The sequence below is a fragment of the Paramormyrops kingsleyae genome, chromosome 8 (genome assembly GCF_048594095.1).
Source record: "Paramormyrops kingsleyae isolate MSU_618 chromosome 8, PKINGS_0.4, whole genome shotgun sequence".
Classification (NCBI taxonomy): Eukaryota; Metazoa; Chordata; class Actinopteri; order Osteoglossiformes; family Mormyridae; genus Paramormyrops; species Paramormyrops kingsleyae.
The window spans coordinates 34,290,980-34,313,472 of NC_132804.1; the positions used below are offsets into that span (position 1 = coordinate 34,290,980).

General features: G+C 41.7%; 1 protein-coding gene across 3 annotated transcripts; it reads left to right on the forward strand.

Moving 5' to 3' along the window:
• The first annotated feature begins 5,726 nt into the window (after positions 1-5,726).
• Positions 5,727-22,221, forward strand: LOC111857231 (interferon regulatory factor 4-like). Of its 3 annotated transcripts, XM_072715718.1 has the most exons (9): positions 5,727-6,223; positions 7,755-7,944; positions 12,401-12,457; positions 14,031-14,083; positions 17,359-17,467; positions 18,187-18,297; positions 18,835-19,221; positions 20,169-20,287; positions 21,473-22,221. In XM_072715718.1, the coding sequence occupies exons 1-9, from the start codon at positions 6,050-6,052 to the stop codon at positions 21,587-21,589; spliced, it is 1,317 nt and encodes a 438-aa protein (XP_072571819.1). In that variant the 5' UTR covers positions 5,727-6,049; the 3' UTR covers positions 21,590-22,221. The 3 variants fall into 3 exon arrangements, with proteins under 3 accessions (XP_072571819.1, XP_072571820.1, XP_023693630.1); XM_072715719.1 differs by lacking the exon at positions 18,187-18,297; XM_023837862.2 differs by lacking the exon at positions 12,401-12,457.
• The last annotated feature ends 272 nt before the right edge of the window (positions 22,222-22,493 follow it).

Here is a 22,493-nt window from a genome sequence, read left to right on the forward strand (position 1 = left end):
AAATGAATGCTAAATGTATGTCTTTGAAGGCTTCCCCTTCATGGCAGACTTCCTGGCTTCCATGACATAACCAGGTTGGGGAACATTACACTGATCCTGATGTCATCTCAAACTGCTTTAGTGAGCGACCTGGTTCTGACAAACAATGTCAGTGTGAACGCTGTAAAAAGAGACTTGCTTTCTGGATGTGGCCTTCTTTTTCTCCACATACAGTATACAGAACTAAAGATGTGGGATGTTTTTATGGTTTCGGTCGAAATGTATTATTTACACATTTCACATATAGTTTTGAGGAGGTAACTTTATTCACTAGGAATGTGAGAATTTCCGTGGAACGTGAGAATTGTCAGCCAAGCCGAACGTTTCTTGTGTTTAGCTTGGCTTTCTTGGCTCTGATATCACTGTCGCTTTAGCAGGGGAAAAACAAATAGCAGTTAATGGGTTTAAATTTTCTGTGCTGATGATTCATCTTCAGGATTCCTGTAAAACCTGCAGGTGGCTAAACCTTGAGAGCAGCATCTTCTCCTGTTTCTGCCTCTCGCTGCCGGATGGCCGTGCGGCTCCCCTTCGGGGGGAGCTCCAGGTGCGGATGTGCCTGAAGTCACACGTACAGGGCAGTAAGGAAGACGACCCCGGCCGGCCCGCCCCACCCCACCCAGCGGGAGCCAATCCAAAGACGTACTCAGAGGCAGGTGGGGGTGGCAGTGAGGGACAAGGGCGAGCTTTTACTGTTACTCAAGCAGCTCCTTTCACCAATCTGTGGGCTGCAACCTGTTTCGGATTAGCAGGCCATGCCACCTACAGGTTCAGACGTAAAACATATGCGGCCTCTGGGGGCTCTGATCTGAGTGTGCATGGGGGGCAGGGTCCTTATTTTCTTCTATCCCTTCATCACTTAGGCTGCATTTAATAGACTGTTGCCTGCGTCAGTGGTTTGGTGCCCACCAGCTTAAGGGCTTGTAATATAAGTCGTTTTTCACACATGAATTCTGGACTTTGTCCAGAGAATCAGGTCCGGACATTTTCGGAGTTGCCCTTTCGCACATGTGGCACACAAACGGAGATCTGTGTTAGACGTGTTCACACCTACTACAAATACTCCAGTTCGTTTAGATGAGGGGTGGAGCTTGGGTAGAGCATGCAGGAGGCAGGAAATGACGAAAAAGCATGCTGCAGAAATGGCAATGTTTTGTTTACAGCACGTGGAAGATGTTTGTTGTTCACCTCCAGTTTAGTTCGGATTACACCATGGTCATGTAGCCAGTTTGTATTTTGATCAGACAAAAGTGAGTCTCTTGCCATTCTTTCAATCTGTCAAGCAATTTCTGTGTCAGCCCTTACTGACAGAATTTTCTGGCGGTTTGTATTCTTCTGTTTTCATGCCAGTTGCATGATAAAAATCTTATTATCACGCCCACTTGCTCGTGGTGAATACTCCAGGATTCTCCCTGCTCCATTGACACATGGGGGTGAGTTGGAAATTACCTGGACTTCGTTCTAGGGAGTTAGCAGGGTTAACGTCCAATACAACTAATTCATACATTTGTATCCACACATACAGATACTCTGGGTAATGTTTAAAAAAGTTCAGGATGGCAGTGCATGTCTGAAAGGGGCTTTACAGTTGACTGTAACAGGAAGTGAATGTCAGTGGTTTCTTATAAAAACAAGAAGACTGATAATAATAGCTTCATGCTGTATACTGTGTCTAACATCAACAGTCCTCTCAGTCTCTATCCAGCAATGGAATCAGGCTGGAAGATACATGCTTGAAGCAGGAGATTATTTCACCATTGGGCCCCAAATTGCTCCAGGGACACATTTTGCATAAAAGTGTTGACTCCTCAATAAATTAATGTAAGTATATTGTTGAAGTCAGCTGTTAGGTCCTCAGCACATCGCAAGGTGCGTGTTTGTTGGTGTTTTTGTTTCTCTGCTGTGGTCCCTATTGCACCTGCATTTTAAAGTGAGTTTTCTGCCTGACGGCAGAAACCCTCCCCATTCATTCTGCAGAAGACACCAGCCTCTTATTTGTCATCGCACTTGCCTTACCTTTCCTTTTTCCACTCGCACCATATTGATAATATCTTCACTGGTATTTGTATTTCTTGTCTGTTTATGTTTCCCTGTCTCCTGCTTGTTATATTGGTGGAGGTAAGGGAGAGGTAAGGTACCTCTTGTGTTTTCCAGTCCTGTGTTTCCCAGTCCAGTCATTAACATCAACCTTCCTGTTGCCTGTGCCCATCCCAGAGTTAGTCTTCCTGTTTTGACCCGTCACGGTCCTGTTGGTTTCCCTGCTCCTGTTTTGACAATACAGTCCCTTTTGTTCTCCTTCCGCCTGCCCCAGAGTCCTTCATTCCTCGTGTTGTGAGACAAACTGCACTCGAATCAGATTTCTTGTAAAACTGAATCTAGATCACCTAGGGGAAAATAAAAATTGGTGGTGCCTAACCGTCAAAAGTAAGCAAACACGCGAATAGAATTCCATTCTGAGCACACTGAGGTGGAATGCCTATACAGAATTTTTCCTAGCGATCTCCACACTACTGGACTTCCTTCTACAGATTCCCTTCCCACCATTGATGAGATGTATGAGCCCACAGTAACACTTTTGCTCTCGTTTTGGTGTTACCCCTAATAAAGAGACCTCTCTTCCACCACTGTGCCCTGTGCATCACATTCCTGACAAACCAAATATGACTTCACCTGTAAAAAGTCTTGTAAACTGGAGGTTCCAGAGAAACTTGTTTAGCCAAACAGAGTGGTTGAGCCAGGACCTGTACAACAATATCCTACAAGTGTTCCAGAACTATTACAGAAATACCAGGCCTTATGCACTAGCTAGAACACAGTTACCCAGCAAAATATCTTGACATTACCTGCGTGTCTGCAGCACAAACACCCACAGATGTGCACCTTAAAGAATCAAGTTTTAGCAAGACAATTAGGAAGTCAACCTCTAAATCACACTTGAGAAGCTCAAAAAACAGACACATTAACAAGAAGGTAAGGCCAATATCGGTAGACTACATGTGCAGTGTGGATGCTGAAGACCAGAAAGAATTAAATATTATTCACAGTCAAAGACTGTCAAGCATCTGTTAGAAGTGTATAAATAACAGTGAGGATTCTATTTCCCTTACTGTTCAGCTTCATACTGTGCAAGTTCGTTATTTTTCCATGTTTAAGGACAGGGGTTTCTGATTATATCTGTATCAGATACACAATGTTAATGTTAAAAGTATTTAAGTCATACAATATCACTGCATTTTGGTTCTGACAAGCCAAGGACACCTAAAATGTATTGTTGGATTGTATGCCTCCTACATTTCAGCTGATAGATCATGACATCAAAATATGATCCATACAAAACTCTGAGCCACTTCAGGTTTGAAGCCTGTAAACGATGGTGTCTGGTAGCACAGCTCACAAGACTGTGAAATTCATTCTAGATGGGATGCTAGTGCCTCACCACACATACTCTATATATTGGTTCCAAAATTTTCCAATTCCCTGATCGCAGAGCTTACAATTTTCAATTTTACCACAGCATTTCTGCAAAAAATGACTAAATCAACAGATTGCTTAGATTTGGACAATGATACACTTCCTGTGCCATTATTGCAGTGTGCATTCATGTGTTTTTTTGTTAGGCTCCATTGCAGGGAAGACGAACACAGCAAACACACTGCATTTAGCAACAAAAATTACTGCTAAAGATTGTGCAGAACAATTCCAAGATGTTGAATAGAGAATGCTAATGAATACTAATGTGGAATGGTTAAAAACATTCCTGAACTTTTGCCAAATTTTCCACAAAAAAGATCACAGGACTCCGCAAGTTGCACAAGAAATTGTGAGAAAACCACTGCAAAATCAAGCATTTTGGGCTTACAGAATCACAAAAAAAAACTGCAAAATCACATAGGGACTGACTATAGGCACCAGTAGGACAGGGACCTCCAACCTTATTTGTTAACTAACTGTGAGACATACTTTTACAGGAAGGGGGGAGGATAAAATTTGTCAATGGGGACACGAGGATGGGGGATGGGGGGTGCAATGGTAAAATTAATTCTCCTTTCACATCCATTCTGCAACATACTAGTAGCTCGCAGTCAACGTGCTGGGAACCACTTATTTAGGGACCATTTAGCTTAACTGCGTGTTTTTAGACCGGAAAAGGAAATCCAGATGATGCAGAAATAATGTCACAGACACACACACAGGATTTGAACCTGGAGGCATGAGGCAAAAGTGCTGCACGCTGAGCCACCGAAAGGCATCTCCTTCATAATCATACGTCTTCATTTCACTGCGCATGTCTGTACGTCTATGGTATGTGAGAAAGATCACAGAACAGTCTAGAACACTATAGTTCACTATAGTTTCACTTTCAGTTCCGACAATATCTTCACTTAGAAAACAAGATGTTGTACTGATCTGAAAATAGAAGTGTATGGAAATGCTTGAATTGAACCGTTTACTTTTACCTGTGTAGTTGACAGTTCTAGCATGGCAAAGCACACTGCTGAGACACATGCAAAGTAAGAACATGTAAATACCAGGGAACTGTACTTATGACACAGATGTTTTCCCGCTTTATTCAAAGAACTTAACATAACTTCAGTAAATGCTCTCCTGTACAAATGGGCGAAATCCTAAAATAATTAAATTACAGAGTATTATACTGGACACATGAATGGGCACACTTTGTCTGCCTCTGGCCTGACTGTTTTTTAATCTCAGTTACTGAGCTAATTGGAAACTGAAATGTTGAACTGAAACTTTGCATGAGCTCATCTCTTCAGGAAAGCTGTTATTTCCACTGAATTGCAGCAAATGAGCTAAGCATTCAGTTCTTAAGATAAAGCTTTTAAAGGACATGAACCTAAGATTTCTGGTTTTCTAGACAGACCCTTCTTCATTGTTGATGGATGAATGATGGATGATGAATGAATGAATAAATGAACGAAAGAAAGAATGAATGAGCAAGTGAACGAATGAACAAACTAGCAGAATTATCAGTGAATTGTCATTTTGCTTCTTAACAAAATAAAATGCTCCAGTTCAATGTCGAAAAACGGAGGAGTTAATTCTTTCAGTGTTTTTTCCACAGCAGCAGATTTGTCTCGCTTTATAATAATAATAATAATAATAATAATAATAATAATTATTATTATTATTATTATTATAAAGTATGTATACCTCGTATGTATACCTACCCTTGACTGTATACATTTGTTCATGCTTATGCAAGTGAAATCGTGGGATGAATTTGACATTGGTCACAAGGTTTGATGAGAATTGAATACTTTCGACAAATTTATTCATATTTTTAAAGGTAGGCTAAAGGTTGGACGGGACAAACAGTTATGGTATTAATGTACCCTTATTAAACACAAACCTACTTTAAGCTAAGCCTTTACTCTTCACTGCTCAAGAGTGACACAGAGAAGAAAACGGAACAGGTGGTTCTGCTGAGAGTAGGCCATAAAGAAGAAACTACAAATACAATATGAATAACACAAGAATGATATATTTGCGATAAAAATGTGTATAACTAGTTGTTTAATCACTGGTTATGACGGCTTCTCGCTAGACGAGTGCTTAACAAATGTATGAATGTTTAAGTGAAAAGCATAAAAAGACGAATATTCGAGCACACGTGTGCCGTGCCCTAGGCGGTCAGAGCTCGCTCCGTGAGCTTCACCGAGACAGGAAACTGAAAGTTTTCCACTTTACTTTTGCTTTCTCTTCTAAAAAGATCGTATTCTCACAACGCCAGCTGCAAAAAAAAGAAAAAAAGAAAACTTGTGCTGTTATAACAAGACCACGAGACATACTACCAAGGGGGATATTAACTGGAAAATTTATTTACTTGTACTTATAATGACTTATTTTAACTTCTCGTAGATAGGTAGTACAACTGGCGGCTTTGTATCTCATATAAGAGGCGTTCAGATGTCGTGATCAGGGTTTTCTGTTTTATTGCATTTTTTTAAAATAATACTTTATATATAATTTAGCCGTTCTTTTTTCAGTTGAAATGGAGAAAAACTGCAAACACATGCGCTTGAGAGAGTGGCTGATCGCGCAGATAGAGAGCGAGAAATTTTTAGGGCTGAGCTGGGAAGATCAGGAGAAGTCAATGTTTAGGATACCGTGGAAACATGCGGCAAAGCAGGACTATAATCAGAACGAAGACGCTGCACTATTTAAGGTAAAAAAGGGAAAACTTAATTATGATAAGCGCAAAACTCTATCGTTACAGGGTATTTTCAGACATAATTTTCATTTAGCATTTTACAGTAGGACATTATTAGTTCACTTTGTTAGAATGTTGACTCTGTATTTAATGTATTTTACGTTAATAAATTATATGTGCCAAACTTGTTAGTGAATGTAAATAAATATTTTTGATGCCCTTTTAGGTCGTGTAATTAGAAAAGTACACAGCCATATAATCCCAAAACGTACGAGACTGTTCCTTGTGTGCAGCACATGCTATTTTAACTGAACTGTATAATGTAATCAGACAAATCAGTGCTTAGTGTTTCCGGCATTCAAAAATAGGTCTATATGATATTATACACTAATGCGTAAAAGTCTTAGGCAGTCCCAGAAAGTGTTGTTTAAATGATTGTCATATTGGTGTATAACTATGTTATTGTCTGTCAAAGTGTGTCATCTTAACAATTTCAAAACCTTTCCCAAAGTCACCCCATTATCTACAGCAACCGACCAATACAACACGCATTTTTTGACTCCACCGCTACCCCACCTTGTTTGGCCATTGGTTATCTAAAAAGTTAATTAATTAATTGAACTCGTGGAGAAATTTAACAAACACACATAATGTCTGAGCTGTTTCCAAGGAGCGGTTTGGCAACCAAAGCAGAGTCATGTAGTTACCCAGCAAGATAAGATCAGTAACTTTTTGGAGAACAGATGAAACTCGATAATTTTTGTTACTTATAATTTGCGTGTGTTATAATGTTCAATTGTATTTCTTCTGAGCAAATATATACTTACTACCAAGATTAATAGCCATTTTCTCTGACTTCCTAAGACTTTTGCACTGTACTGTATATAGTTCATAAAGATTATTATTATTTTTTAAAATAAATAATTTACAGCCGTGGAAAAAATTAAGAGACCACAGCACAATTTTTTTCTCTCATTTCTCAATTAATGGGTGTGCATCTGTGAATAATGTTTTTTTTTTTGCGAACTTCAGCCTGGTTCTTCTGTGTTTCTCATTAATGAAGGCCTTCTTCCTTGCTTTACGGGTCTTCAGTCCTTCAGGAGCCTGATACGCAATGAGACGCACTTCCCACCTGCACTTAATGTTTCCCATTCCTTGATGCCATCCTATGATTCACGAGAACATGTTGGATGAACTAACAATCATCTCTGGCATTAGAAAGTCGCTTCTGCCCTTTACCCATCTGGTTTCTGGTTGTACCCGGTGTCTCCTGCTTCACCTTATTCTTGCGTACTGCTGTCTTAGAAATTTTGAACCTTGAAGCATCCTGATGCTCAGTGTAGCCTTCTGCCTGCAGAACCGGAATTAAACTGAGATTTAAGAATGCAAATTTATTTAAAAGTATACAGTGGCCTCTTAATTTTTTCCGTGGCTGTGTGTGTGTATGTGTGTATATATATACATATACACACACACACACACACACATACATACAAAAAAGTCACAGGGCAGTGTGTGTGTCCGTTTCTGTGTGTATTTGCCCCAGGCCTGGGCCGTGTACAAAGGGAAGTATCGTGAGGGGAAGGACGTAGCTGACCCGTCTGTCTGGAAGACTCGCTTGCGATGCGCCCTCAACAAAAGCACGGATTTCCGTGAGGTTCCCGAGCGCAGTCAGCTAGATATCTCCGAGCCATACAAGGTGTACAAGATCCAGCCGGAGGGCACCAGGAGCACGGGTGAGAGTAGCACCCTGCCTGAAGGGGGCAGAATTCATCATAGCATCGCGTAAAATTATTCACTCACAACAAATCACCATTTCGAAGTGGAACCTGAAGTGTCTAATTCAAAAGTACAATATCAGTTATAATAACATTTTATTATTTTACATTATTTACACAAAAATTCATATCCCAAATCAATGAATATTAGCATATTTTCTAGTTATATTATTTGAATTATTATTAATAGCCCACGCCAGGCTTATGAGACAAAAGGATGATATGCATGATCCATACAAAGAGAGCGGCATGGACCAAGGTGGCCGCACAGTTACTTAAGACAACATCTGGGCAAAATGAAATCGAACACATCAGCGAGAACAATCAGCGAGTGCCTGCGTCATTTTAATAAAGGAAACGACAGCTCTGCAAAGTTTTTCTCAGTAGTAACAGCCACTATTGGTCTCATACTACCAGGGGCACAGACAGGGAAAGCATCAATTTACAGATAAGTGTGGTGCTGTGCGAAGCATGCAAGTAATTGCATAATTAATGTGGCTGCCCAACCCCGCGGCATCACATTTATGTCAGCCAGTCGTGGGCAGTGGGTGGGATCAGAACAAATGAAGAAAGTTTGCCTCGGGGAATGCTGCACAGGTGGTACACCGAAATGCATTCAGCCATATCATCCGGGCCAAAATGAGGCCAGGCGCGACACAAGTGTCTTTGCTAGCATGGAGCCTAGTTCGTACTGTAGCATCGGAGAGACGGCTCAGAGTAGCCGACCCCAGTAAGAGTGCTGTGCATGCTGGGTGAGGTTGTAAATAGCCCCTGTTTGTAATTGTTGTTAGTGCAGGTACTTGTTGTGCTGTATACCCAACTGTCGCGTGTACCCATACTTGTGTTTGCACTCGGTCCTTACCTGATTGTGACGTGTTCAAGCTAATGTGTAATTACCTGCCATATGTGTGCCTTACTCTCCTTAGTGTAACTTCCCTGTGTTTCTGCGCCAATTTTTGTTGCTGTGTATGGTTACTATTTGCGCAGTCCTTTCACGACTATACATAAAGAGCAAAATCGTGTCCTCTCCTGTTTTGCTGCGGCTGCACTGATGCGTCGGTCTGCCAAGTGTCATACTGGTGTCAGAAGCAGCCCCACTAATGCTGCTGGAGTGGGTGCTCCTCACCCCAGCTGCAAGCATGACCAGTGCAAGCAGCAGACTGAGGCTGCTCTTCCCAGTCATGAGGAGGCGGCCACAGCTGGAGCAGGGCGAGTGGCTGCATGAGTCCCTGGAGCGGGGGCAGCACCTCATGGAGCGGCTGCGAGAACAGCTGCCAGAATGTGAATGGCTAGGTGAGCCCTCTAGAGGTGCCGAGCAGGAGGCTTCGGGAGAACAAGCCTGGTGATCAACAACCGGTGCCCCTCATGGAGGAAGAAGCATTGGTGCCCGGGAGGGCCTTGTACCTCCAGAGCCGGCTGACCACCCAAAGTTCACTAGCAGCTGCCAGCATGTCGCCTCCGATGACGGGGCAGGTCGCTCCCCGCATGCTGGCGTGGTTAGCTGCTGGGCGATGCTGGCATGTCGGATCCCCACCGGTGCCAACCCTTCTTCTGCACCTTAAGGGGACCCAGGACAGTTTCCAGGGGGTCCATGCCCAGCGACTCCCACAGCCAAGCTCCCTTCTCTGGCGACAGCCATCCTCCAGGCCCCGGTCCTCCTTCCTACCCCACTTATGGCCTGGGTGTTGTGGGGCAGGCAGGTCCTGCCGGGGGGCCTCCTGCTCGCAGGGTCGTGTGGCCCTGCACAGCAGCTCTCACTCTGGTCGAGCCACCAGCTCGCCGTGCTCCTGGGCTAGCTTGGCCTCCAGTACATGGCACGCCTCCACTCGGTCACGCAGCGCGACCTCCACTTCGTGCAGCCTGTGGTGTTCCTCAGCCAGCTGGGCCTCCAAGCCACGGCACACCTCCTCCCAGCCGAGCAGCGCCGTTTCACGGGCCCATAATGCCGCCTCCACTGCCTCGGCCAGGCACCCCTGGCAGCCGTGCTCCTTCTCCCAGCTGGCCAACTCACCGCAGAGCTGCTCCACGGACTCCATCAGCCACTCCCAATCTTGGTGGTCCCTCTCCCACTGCACGTCAAGCTCGTGGCACTGTTCAGCAAGCCGGGTCTCCCAGCTACTACATGCCTATTCTCATTCCAACAGAGCAACCTCTGCTCGCTGCCTCTGTTGGTGATGCTCGCAGCCGCGGCTTCTCGTCATTGACCAGCGGGGAGCCCTTGAGTCCACTGTGTTGCCCACCCTCCTCGGTCACTGATGTCGTCTTCGCCGAGGTTTTGGTGGGCAGGCAAGAGCAGCTTCAGGGCGTGCTGGATAGCACGGAGAGTATCTCTCTTTCCCCGGTGTCTTCTGCTCGTCTGCCGGAGACTCTGGCGCGAGCTTTTGGGTAGCGGGGAGCCCGGTGCCCTGCCCTCCCGCAGCACCAGCTTCTCGTCCCTCGTGGAGTGCCGGCACTTTTCTGCTGCCTCAAGGTCCACCAGGCTGGAGCAAAGTTGCCTGACGATGGTGATCAGCACCCGCTCCAGCCACTAGCTTGCCAGGGAGAACACACTCTTTATTACTAGTCCTGAAAAGGAATACATCAGGTACCCAAAGAGCACCGAACCTGTTATACACAGGAAACATGAGGTTGTCAGATGCTCAACTGTAAGAGGCATATAGGGTTGGAGATTTACATGAGCTAATTACACATGAGGATCGGATAGGGTACACACAAGACACGGGCAAACACACGCGCAACAATAAGGAAATATAGCCATTAACAATAACAACAACAATACAAGGGCTATTTACAACTGCACGCGGGGCATGCTGGGACATGTGCCCTGCCAGTGATACAATATTTACGTTACGTCCCCTAGTCGGCAACTGAAAGTGCACACGGAAAAGTGAAGCATGAACTGGCCTTCAGCCCGAAGCAGCTATCTAGCACCTACGTTGTTTAAATAGTAAATGTACTTGCATACATGTTAACGCCCATTGGCGTGTCGGTTTTGGAATGAGGTGGGATCAGGTGCATTTAAAACTGGTCTTAAAAAGCCGTTACTGTTTCACCACACTGCATGTATTTCTGGTCGTGGCAATACATCTCCCCTCTCTGGGTCTGGTGGAATTGCACTGCTGTTTGTATGCAAGCAAGCGCAACCGTCTACGTCTGCGGTGTAGTATGAACTCAACCTTCCACAGGCTGCTGTGTATGTGGGTTTTTGCTGCAACACCCTAATTAGATTACTAATTAGAGGACTGATTGGCTGAAGAGACCTCACACCTGGGTTTGAACAGCTGAGCTGAAGGTTATCCCAAAAACCTGCACACACACCGGCCCTTTGCGGATAAGATTGGCCACCCCTGACCTAATATGTCACAGCAGTCCAACAAGGCTGTCCCATTTCACAGGATTCTTCTAATTTGACCTAGAAATCTGTCTTTCTTTTCCCAGGCCTTGAAGGATTTACCTGATGGATCCTTCACAGCCCAAATTATCCCAAGATTCATTGCGCAGACTTTTAGAAGGACGCGGCTACGTTGCCTGTCCCCTATGAAGGATGTAGCCCCTGAATTGATACATTCATCTGCAGTATACACCTAGCTTAAGTATGCGACAGATAGTTTTCACCAACGTGTTCAATTTTGTTTTGTCTGATGATGCTTGAAGTATACAGCTACCTTTCAGTGCAGCCCACTAAAACATCCACACACTGACTGAACCAATGCAATATTGCCCCTAGAAGCATGCAGATAATCGAGGGAAAGTGTACCTTTTGTGTTTTATTGCAGATCTGTGTGGTCTTTGAGGGTTTTATCTTTACCAATGTACACTCACCTAAAGGATTATTAGGAACACCATACTAATACGGTGTTTGACCCCCTTTCGCCTTCAGAACTGCCTTAATTCTACGTGGCATTGATTCAACAAGGTGCTGAAAGCATTCTTTAGAAATGTTGGCCCATATTGATAGGATAGCATCTTGCAGTTGATGGACATTTGTGGGATGCACATCCAGGGCACGAAGCTCCCGTTCCACCACATCCCAAAGATGCTCTATTGTGTTGAGATCTGGTGACTGTGGGGGCCATTGTAGTACAGTGAACTCATTGTCATGTTCAAGAAACCAATTTGAAATGATTCGAGCTTTGTGACATGGTGCATTATCCTGCAGGAAGTAGCCATCAGAGGATGGGTACATGGTGGTCATAAAGGGATGGACATGGTCAGAAACAATGCTCAGGTAGGCCGTGGCATTTAAACGATGCCCAATTGGCACTAAGGGGCCTAAAGTGTGCCAAGAAAACATCCCCCACACCATTACACCACCACCACCACCAGCCTGCACAGTGGTAACAAGGCATGATGGATCCATGTTCTCATTCTGTTTACGCCAAATTCTCACTCTACCATTTGAATGTCTCAACAGAAATCGAGACTCATCAGACCAGGCAACATTTTTCCAGTCTTCAACTGTCCAATTTTGGTGAGCTCGTGCAAATTGTAGCCTCTTTTTCCTATTTGTAGTGGAGATGAGTGGTACCCGGTGGGGTCTTCTGCTGTTGTAGCCCATCCGCCTCAAGGTTGTGCGTGTTGTGGCTTCACAAATGCTTTGCTGCATACCTCGGTTGTAATGAGTGGTTATTTCAGTCAAAGTTGCTCTTCTATCAGCTTGAATCAGTCGGCCCATTCTCCTCTGACCTCTAGCATCAACAAGGCATTTTCGCCCACAGGACTGCCGCATACTGGATGTTTTTCCCTTTGCACACCATTCTTTGTAAACCCTAGAAATGGATGTGCGTGAAAATCCCAGTAACTGAGCAGATTGTGAAATACTCAGACCGGCCCGTCTGGCACCAACAACCATGCCACACTCTAAATTGCTTAAATCACCTTTCTTTCCCATTCTGACATTCAGTTTGGAGTTCAGGAGATTGTCTTGACCAGGACCACACCCCTAAATGCATTGAAGCAACTGCCATGTGATTGGTTTATTAGATAATTGCATTAATGAGAAATTGAACAGGTGTTCCTAATAATCCTTTAGGTGAGTGTATAGGTTACCCTATACATGACCAACTTAACACTACAATGCCAGTATCAAGAATCTGGACACGACAACCTACTTTCTCAGAGTATTTCCACTTCCAAAAATAAATTAAATTGGAAAGAAATTTTTTGTGTGATTGCCACATTACAATCTGCTTTTTGTTCAGCCTTTTATTTTTGTGGGCTGTTTGAACGCATTACAGTTTTTCTCAATTGCTTTTTGCACATTTCATGAAACATACTTATTCTCAAGACCATAAGAGCATTTCTCAAAACAGTTCATGCATATAGCACAACATTATGGTTTATCTGCAAAAGCCTGTAACTTAGCCAAAACAATTAGCTCATGTCTCAAAAGCAAATTATTCCACTGATGAATTAGTCAGTGCCACCAAAATGAAAAGTACAATTTGCATCATTTTAACCAGGAGAGTCAAAATGTCAGTGTAAGTCTGCTCCTGAGCTCCACAGTTCTGCATGAGGGTCGGTTCCCCATTTCTCACTGTCATTGACTGATAATTTTTCTTTAGTAAACTGCTACTTATTCATGTCAGACACCAGTTTTGAAATTGCAAGGCTCTACATTACAGTATATAAACTTCACTGGCAAGAGAAAGCACTCGCATGCACTGTAACTTCTTCAGATCACCAAACACAGTACAATAGCAAAAAATGATCGACATTCATAACATTACGGTGTGGGGATTACACTGAGATGAGCTCCAAAGCAACTGTAAAAGTGCTGTTACTGTATTTGTTTTAATGCTGTCAGCCTTTTTCCTTCTGTATTCTCTGCTGTTCTTTATCTTTTCACTTAGTTATTTGCTTATCAACAATTTTATCCAAAGTCATTCACACAGCTTATCATTTATGCAGTTTTGCCTGTTTATATGGAATGTTGCATTACTTCTTAGGGGATTCACAGAATGACAATTCCTTTGACAGTGCAACCAACAGTCTCCAGATTTGCCTCTGAATGCTGTACTAACTGCTGCTTTATTCTTTGTCAGAGTTTCCTGAAATCAATGTGATCAGTCAGCCAGACGTGTCTCCACATCCCATGGTAACAAACTCTTTATGCCTTTACTGGTCTGTGTGTGCATCCATTGGTACTGGTGCTGGAACTTATCAATGGCTACAATACTGGTACTGGAACTTATCAATAGCTACAATAGTCATCACCTATTACGGAATCGGGGCATGGTGCAGGCAGGGAAAGGAAGGTGATAATCAACTTGTGGTTCAGAGCTAAACAGGGGTTTATTAAAGAGACTTGACACACAGGGTAACACTACAAAACAAAAGGACCGAAAGGGGTCAGGAAACAAACAAATACTGGGGGAATAAACCATAGGACTTTTGGCACACAAATGAGGGCTAACACTAGGAGGGACTAGGAACACAAACGCAAGCAGGACAGAAATAACCAGGTACAAATAGTATAAACAACTAAAACAGTAGAAAAAACTAAATGAGACTGGCCTCAAACCCATGACTGCAATGTTACAGTGGTGGTACTACATGCTCAACTCACTGAGCTATGCAGCAGCCAGAGGAAGCAGGAAAACATACTAGGGACTAGTACAATGACAGAGGGAACAGGATGGCCAGCAACACCTGCTGGCTAAACAGGGACCGAACTCATAGGACAGGGATGGGCGGCCCTGACCCTGACGCTATCACTCTAATTTTGCATAAGTATTAATTTAACAATATATGTAAGCATTTTGCTGAGAATACATTTCAGAAATGTGTCTAATTTCAGCTAATTTCAAGTGCAGCATCAACGACAGTGCAGGTTTATCAAAGTCATTTCCTGTGAATTGACCACCTTGTTTCATGTAATGCAGTCTTACCATTAGGTAGGTAGGTAGATAGATAGATAGATAGATAGATACTGTAGATAGATGGGTATAAACCTCAGTGGCCACAGCCTTTCTTCCCCTCAGTTTATCTCCCATACGAAAAATTTATATAATACAAAATATATTATAGACAATATATTTTCACCAGGTTAAATATATTAATCCAACTACATAAAAAATACATGGACTAATATATTGACCAAAATATATTGACCAAACTCCAATGTATTATAAATATATTTTAAATATACAAAAAATTGCCGCTTTGGTATATTGTAGTATATTTCAAAAAATACATTAGTATATTGAAATTACATTTTTCATTATATTTATTTTCAATATATGCAAACATATATGTAAATTAATATATTTCTTATATATGACAGGTATACCAAGAATTATATGAGTATATATAATTAATTATATTTTAAATGTATGGGATTTTTTTTATTTGATAATACATTTTTAAATATATTGTGATGTGTATTACACAATATATTACTATATATATTATACAATATATGTACTGATGTACTATACTGTATAAATATGACTAAACACGTTTCTTATTTTATAGGTATACCATTTATTACTATTTTTACTATTGCCAATTACTATAATGTATAAGCAATAGTTTACTTTTTATAGACACTATATTTTAAAATACATTGTAATGTTTTGCCAATGCACTCGTATTTCAGTAAGTAATATATTTAGTTATAGAATTATATTCATCAGAATTAACCCAGTGGGCACCAACACATGGAATACATGTGGAAACAGCATGTGGAAAAGACAGGTGAATTACGCGTAAAAAAAATTTCACGTGGGTTTTGGCACGTGGAATGTACGCGTTGTGTTCAACATAAATTCTGCAAACGCAGTGGGCACAAACAAGTGGAAATCACGTTGGAACAGCATGTGGAAAAGACAGGTTAATTACATGTAAAAGGCAAGTTGAGTTCACATGGATGTTGGCAAGTGGAATGTACGTGTTGCGTTCAACATAAATTCTACGAAGTTTACAATATCTACAACATCCTCCATAAAGCAGACATGAAAATATAATTCACAGAAATATTCAATGGTAATGTATTTATTATGATAAACTTCAAAACAGACTAAATAAGATACACATTAAAATTGGATGTAGTTTATAATACTAACATATGTCAGAATATCTGGCACTAAAAAATAAATGAAACACTCGTGACCAGTTAGAGAACTGTCTAAATCAAACCATACCACTTTGATCTATAAGCACAGATGCATTAATCAAAATTATTGTATTAATATTTTACTAAAAAGTTAGAATACACATTTGAGTGTGGTTTCCTCATACATTTTAATCTAGTTTTATATCAGAGTTAGAGAAAAATAATGTAGAAACTCAGAAGTTCACTTATCAAAAGACAAGGTCAACAAAATAAATACCATAAAATTGATGTGTGAGCATCTTCATAGTCCTATTACAGGGTCAGAATTACCAGAAAAATGAACTTACGTGGCTCATCTTATTTTCATTAAAAAAATTGATAATTGTTTTATATGATGGAATGGTGCATTGACAATGGCATGAACTAAACAGGTGTGGCAGCATTTACCTAAAACTTGGGAAATGCTGATTTGCAGTAGCCACACTAATTTTCATGCAATTCTTAAACTGAAATAAAATATAATATATACTCATATGCTAATATATACTTTAACTCCATGTTAAAGTAATCGTGACAAAAGTTTAAAAACTAAATGCTGAGGATATTTTGAAAAGGCAAACCTTTGGAAAGACCAACAGTTACACATTTTATTCTGGAGCATTTGATAATTAACATTTAAAAACCAATTATGTCTGAAAATTTCTAACTCTGTTGTGACATACCATTACTTATGATGTTGCTGTCATATACAAAATCACTTATCCATCAAAAACCCATATGGATAACACGTGCTGTGCCCACTGGGAATATTATTACAGAGAAAGGACAAGAACATGGCCCAAACAGGTATTTTATTAGCATAATCACTTGTTTTGTGAAAATTACAATGTGACAAATCCCAAGTGTCTAAACTGCCTTCAAATGAACACAACACCAGCCCAAATCCTTAAACTTGAGGCCACCACTGCGCTGTATGTATTTGTTTGTTCTAATTGTCACATAAGCTACATAAATTAATAAATGAAATTTAAAACAACCTAATTGATTAAAATATATTTGGGAATATATAAGCAATGTATTGGCCTATAGTATATGAATCGATTACAATCATATATTTCACATATATTTGAGAAATATATGGTATGTGAATATATTGCTTAAAATATATTTTTAAATACATTTTTTACTTCGACAACATAAATTCAAATATATTGCAATATATTTAATTTCTGTATGGGCTATGACAGTAATATTCTCTGTTGTTGTGTTTCCTTCACACTGTGCTTGTTTCTATGCTTCGTTATTCACATATATAGCTGAGTTTTGGAAAAGTGGAGAACGGAGAGCAGGCAAAGAGGCAGGCGTGCAGCATTCAGCAACAGGCTGCGTCCTGCCCGACAGACAAGGCCGCCCCCGTAAGCTACGGTCAGTGCTGCCCGCCCGCCCCGCCCTGATAAGGGATGCTCCTCCCCCCTGTCATGGTGACAAAGTTTTGAAATTCTTCTTACGGGCCACTGAAAGTTATTTTAAAAAGAAACAGAGAAATAACAAAATGTTTCCTTGAGAACGGAAAGCGTCAGTTTAAATTGGCAAGTGTGGAACTGCGCCTTTGCAGAATGAAACAATAATGGGAAGCTCTAAAAAAGAATGAGTGCTGAATTTCACTCGGGTTACTTCATTGTACCATACAGGTGGCTGTATGCTCCATTATCGGAGTTAAAATATGCCTTGAAAACACTGATAGGTTTACTGTGCACAGATATTCCTGTTTCATCAACATTGCAGCCTAATTTGACAGGAAGAAAAGCCACCTGTAAATGAACTCTAAATTCTGGTCATGGGTTCAGGCTGTAAATGGGAAACGTCTGTGGTACCTGTGGGTTTAGTATGTAGTCTGGACTGAGCCAGGAATCACCTGACTGACGGGCTGGCAGCATGAATAATGTGAGCTATGAAAAGAAGTTAAAATTTAACCAGCAAGATTCGGCATTATAAAAGTAATGGATGTCAATGGATGACATCAGGCAATGGGGCCATAATGGATTGTAAATTGCTGTTGTACCCTTGAAGATGAGCTATACATGACATTTTGCCTTGATACAGTTGAAAGGATTCTCTTTCTTCCATTGTTGGATGTTCTTTAGAGGGAAACACCACGGAGGAATTTTGCTTAATGACGACATGCAGAGAGACAGATTCTAAAGGCCTCATCTCCATGCTGCATGTTGCCTTCCCAGAAGCTGTCCAGATCACAGGTACCACAACCCCACTTGAACTCAGACCCCTGAAACTCCAACCTACACCAGACCTGCACCAGAAATGCAGCTGCAGTACATAAAACTAAAACATAGGTATTGCACATATTATGAAATATGCCACATAAATGACACAGACGAGCATATCTATATACAAAGCCATTTTCTGGTTTCCCTGTTTCCATGATTAGGAAATACTGCTATCTGTAGGGCTGTGTGTCAGACTGTAACCATTAGTTACACTGGCTTGGCGTTTGTATTTTTTGTATATGTTGTTATGAATGGGAGACATTGCCTATAATATCTAGATCACTAAGAGGGGAAAAGATATTCAAATGGATAGATGGCTGCCACTACAAGTTTATTGTAAAAGAGGTTCTTATAAAAATGTATGTAGATTTCAATCTTAGCTGTTTTTTCCAGTTCATATTGCATATTATGCTCTGTGATTCGAACTTGAAAGCTTTTAACCATAAGAGCAGTGTGCCACCTGTTGATGGAGCAGTGACATGCGTCGCTGTGCCTTCTGTGGCCCAGACTTCCGCCTGCAGGTGCGGCTGTTCTATCAGGGCCACCTGGTGCAGGACTTCAGCACCAGCACACCGGAGGGCTGCCGCATCCTTCACGGCCTGCTCCCGACGGAGAACGAGCACATCTATGGGCCAAGTGCAGTGGAGCCGGTCTGCTTCCCATCTCCCACACAGACCTGCGCCTCCCCCACAGCGGCGGGGGCCATGACGCGCCTCCTGCCCCACCTGCAGCGCGGCGTGCTGCTCTGGATGGCTCACGACGGCATGTTCGCCAAGAGGTTCTGTCAGGGCCGCGTGTACTGGGACGGGCCCCTGGCCCAGTGGCGTGACCGGCCCAACAAGCTGGAGCGCGAGAGGACCTGCAAGCTGCTGGACATGGCTCTTCTTCTGAGAGGTAGGTCAGGAGGAGGCAGGAGATGGGAAGGTGTGAGGGATGCGATCATGGTTATGCGGGTGTCAGAAATAAGGGGCAATGGGCAAAAATGGCCCAGGAAATCTCAGAATGGCCCTAAAAACTGTGACTGACGGGCAGAAATTGTTCCCAAGATTTAAAAAAAAAAAAAATAGGTCCAACAATGTAAATTGCTAACATGAGCTTTTGGGGAACATACCCCCATTTGGTGAGCATCTCATGGCTGATGAGGACTAACAAAAAGCAGGTGTGAATCAAGAAGACAATTAACCAAAGAGGGGGGCAAAGAAAAAATTAGTACTTAAAATTTGCTGAATAGGTTTAAAATACTGTAATTTGCAGTATTTCTTTATCATTTTGTTGCACAGACCGGTTTGCATCAATAGTTGTAAAACACTGCCTTTCATTTTCCCAAATATTTTTAATAGATCTTCAACAGTTTCTAAACAGCTTGTTTAGAAAAGGCCGTAAACTAGTTCATTTGAAAGACTGTGATGAAGTTTTTACTTTATCTATAAACCATGCATTATACAGTACATATATACATCAGCTATTAAGAGCTGTATGTCCTTTCCCTGACATACAGATGATTGCATACTTCTCTTTGTAACAGCAATTTTTATTTACATATGTTGGCATAAGGTGGTCATTTTAAGGTGGTCATTATATTATATGTATTTTAATTTGGTCTCATTTTGCATTAAAAACAGAACATTTATGCATTAATTACTATTGTTAAAAAGTGCCCCCAAAATTTTGTAAATGTCCCCATTTTTTAGACCGTGGGGGCAAAAGTTGCCCCACAGATATTTTTTTACATGTCCTACGCTGGGGTGAGTGGATGGGGGTTTGGGGTGTAGACCTCTGGACCACATTCGCAGGTTTGCACATGTGTCTCTGCACCACTCTTTTCTCTGTCCCTTCTTCAGAGCTGGATAGGTTTTTTCGGGAAGGTGGTCCTAGGCCCTCTTACAAGGTTGACTTGTGTTTTGGGGAGGAATTCCCAGAGGCGGACAAGAGCCCTGGCCAGAAGCTCATCACAGCCCGAGTGAGTACCTCGAGTATCCGAGTACCCAAGTACCTGAGTGAGTACCTCATATTCCGCGCCTGTCTGGTTAACCTCTGCAGATACATGTTAACATTTGCTGTTCTGTGTAGTGCTCTCAGTATCTCCCATTTACTTTGCATGTTTATATTTTTTCTTTGTGCCTGCTTTTGTCGCATTTGTGCGTGTGTGTGTGTGTGTGTGCATGAGCCAAGAACCTAATAAAAACAGAGAGACTCATTAGGATGATTTTTCTTAAAGTGCCACAGAGCATCTTAAATACAATTTTTCATACTGCGCTTGCAACCTTTAAAAAGTGAGCAAAAACCTCAAAAGACTGTCATTTTGTAAATGAATTTCATCTGCACAAGTCTGTTTAGCCGCTGCTTGTGTCAAATACAAAAACATGAAATGTAGATTACAAACGCTTTCAAGAATTCCCTGCTGGACGCAATAAAGTTTATCTGATCTTATTATGAAACGGCTCTCTTTGTCAGTCTTCACATGAATGCTGAAAATGCACATAATAATTATCAACACAAGTTCATTTTATCTATTGTACAGGTTATATTACTAAACATTAAAACTGTCAAAAGTTATGTATGTCCTGACACGTAAAATGGAACAACATTCACTTTTTTTCATTGAGTAAAGGGAACCAGATGCATGTATGTAAGGCAAAAGAATGTAATGTTGTAAACTGGAGGGCAGTGGATGTAAATCCAATAAATCAGCCAAGGCAGGTGGTCTAAACCATTGGGCTAGAAAAGACAACACAGAATTAGCCGTAATAATTCCCTGGCTGCCTACTCAATTCCTTGCGCCAGAACACAGATTTTTCTAATGTCCCTTGTAATTCTGCCAAAGAAAAACTGACCATCCTGGTTAAGTATTAGCTTTTGTGTTTTAACCAAGAGTCGTATACATTTATGCATGCTCTCCTTGCGTAAGATTGAGTAATCCAAAAACATGCAGTTAGGCAAATTTGTGTCTCTGCGTTGCCCTTAGCTTGTGGCTGTTGCGTGAGAACATGCCCTGTGATAGACTGACATCCTGCTTAGGTTGTCCTTGGCTTGCTGGCATTGGATCCAGGCCCCTCTGCAACAGATGGATGTAAATCTTCATCCTTAATGCCACCTGCTGTCTTTCTGAGCATGCCGTCTTATTGAGCTCTGCTCTTTCCTGCAGGTGGAGCCGCTGTTTGCCAAGAAGCTCCTGGCCAGCGTGCAGCAGCAGAGCTCAGGGGTGGAGGTGGACCTTGGTCTACGGGAGCTTAAGAGCTGCGTGGATGGTAGCCTGCAGTGAAGCTGCTGACATGGCAGCTTCCCCACCTGATGAGTGCAGGTCCTAACAGCCTCAGAAACCTCACCTACTCATCATCCCACGTCCCCGATGAAAAGTTGTTCCTAAAGTATCAACTAATTAATGCCGACTTCTGTCACCTAGTCAAGTATACATCTTATTGCAGCGCATAAAACCACACTATCACAGCACTTTGAGAGTAACTGTGATGTGGTTTTCCAGCATCAACTGGGCACAAATATATCATATTTCCTACTTGTTCTGTTCAATTCAGAGCTCGAGAGTTATAGCTAAACCCTACCTGGGTTATAGCTCGGCTACAGTATCTCCATTCAGTGTACACTTCTGAGTCTGCAGGGTAGTTTTAATGTTTGAGGAGAAGATCAAGAAATTATTCATTTTAGTGGGAAATGCAAGATACTGTGAATTTATTTTATAATTACATCAATGTAAATATGAATACATTAGTACAAATTATTTTTATACAATGTGACAATATAAATGAGTGTAATAATTATGAAATTTCGGCATTATATATATTTTACCGAGCTTTGATCTTTCATGCAGATGTCTTTCAGATTTAGGATTGCGGAATCGTCACTTGAAAAAATAACTAATAAACATTGTTATCAACATGTTTATCTTATATCTCTCAATGCCTGAGGTGGCTGTGCAATCCAAAATGAAGTAGCAGCCACAAATCAACACCCTGTAGCCCCACAGCAATGTCATACTGGTTTAGCTTCTCACTCTAGTCAGGCTGGTTACTCTATAATAATGCCTTGTTTTTTTAACTCTAGTGTTACGTCCATTAAATGCTATATTTCGGGGAAAAAGACAAGAATGAAAATGATGATTCCCATATTTGAGATTTCAGATGAATAATTATCTATATTTGCAATACTGT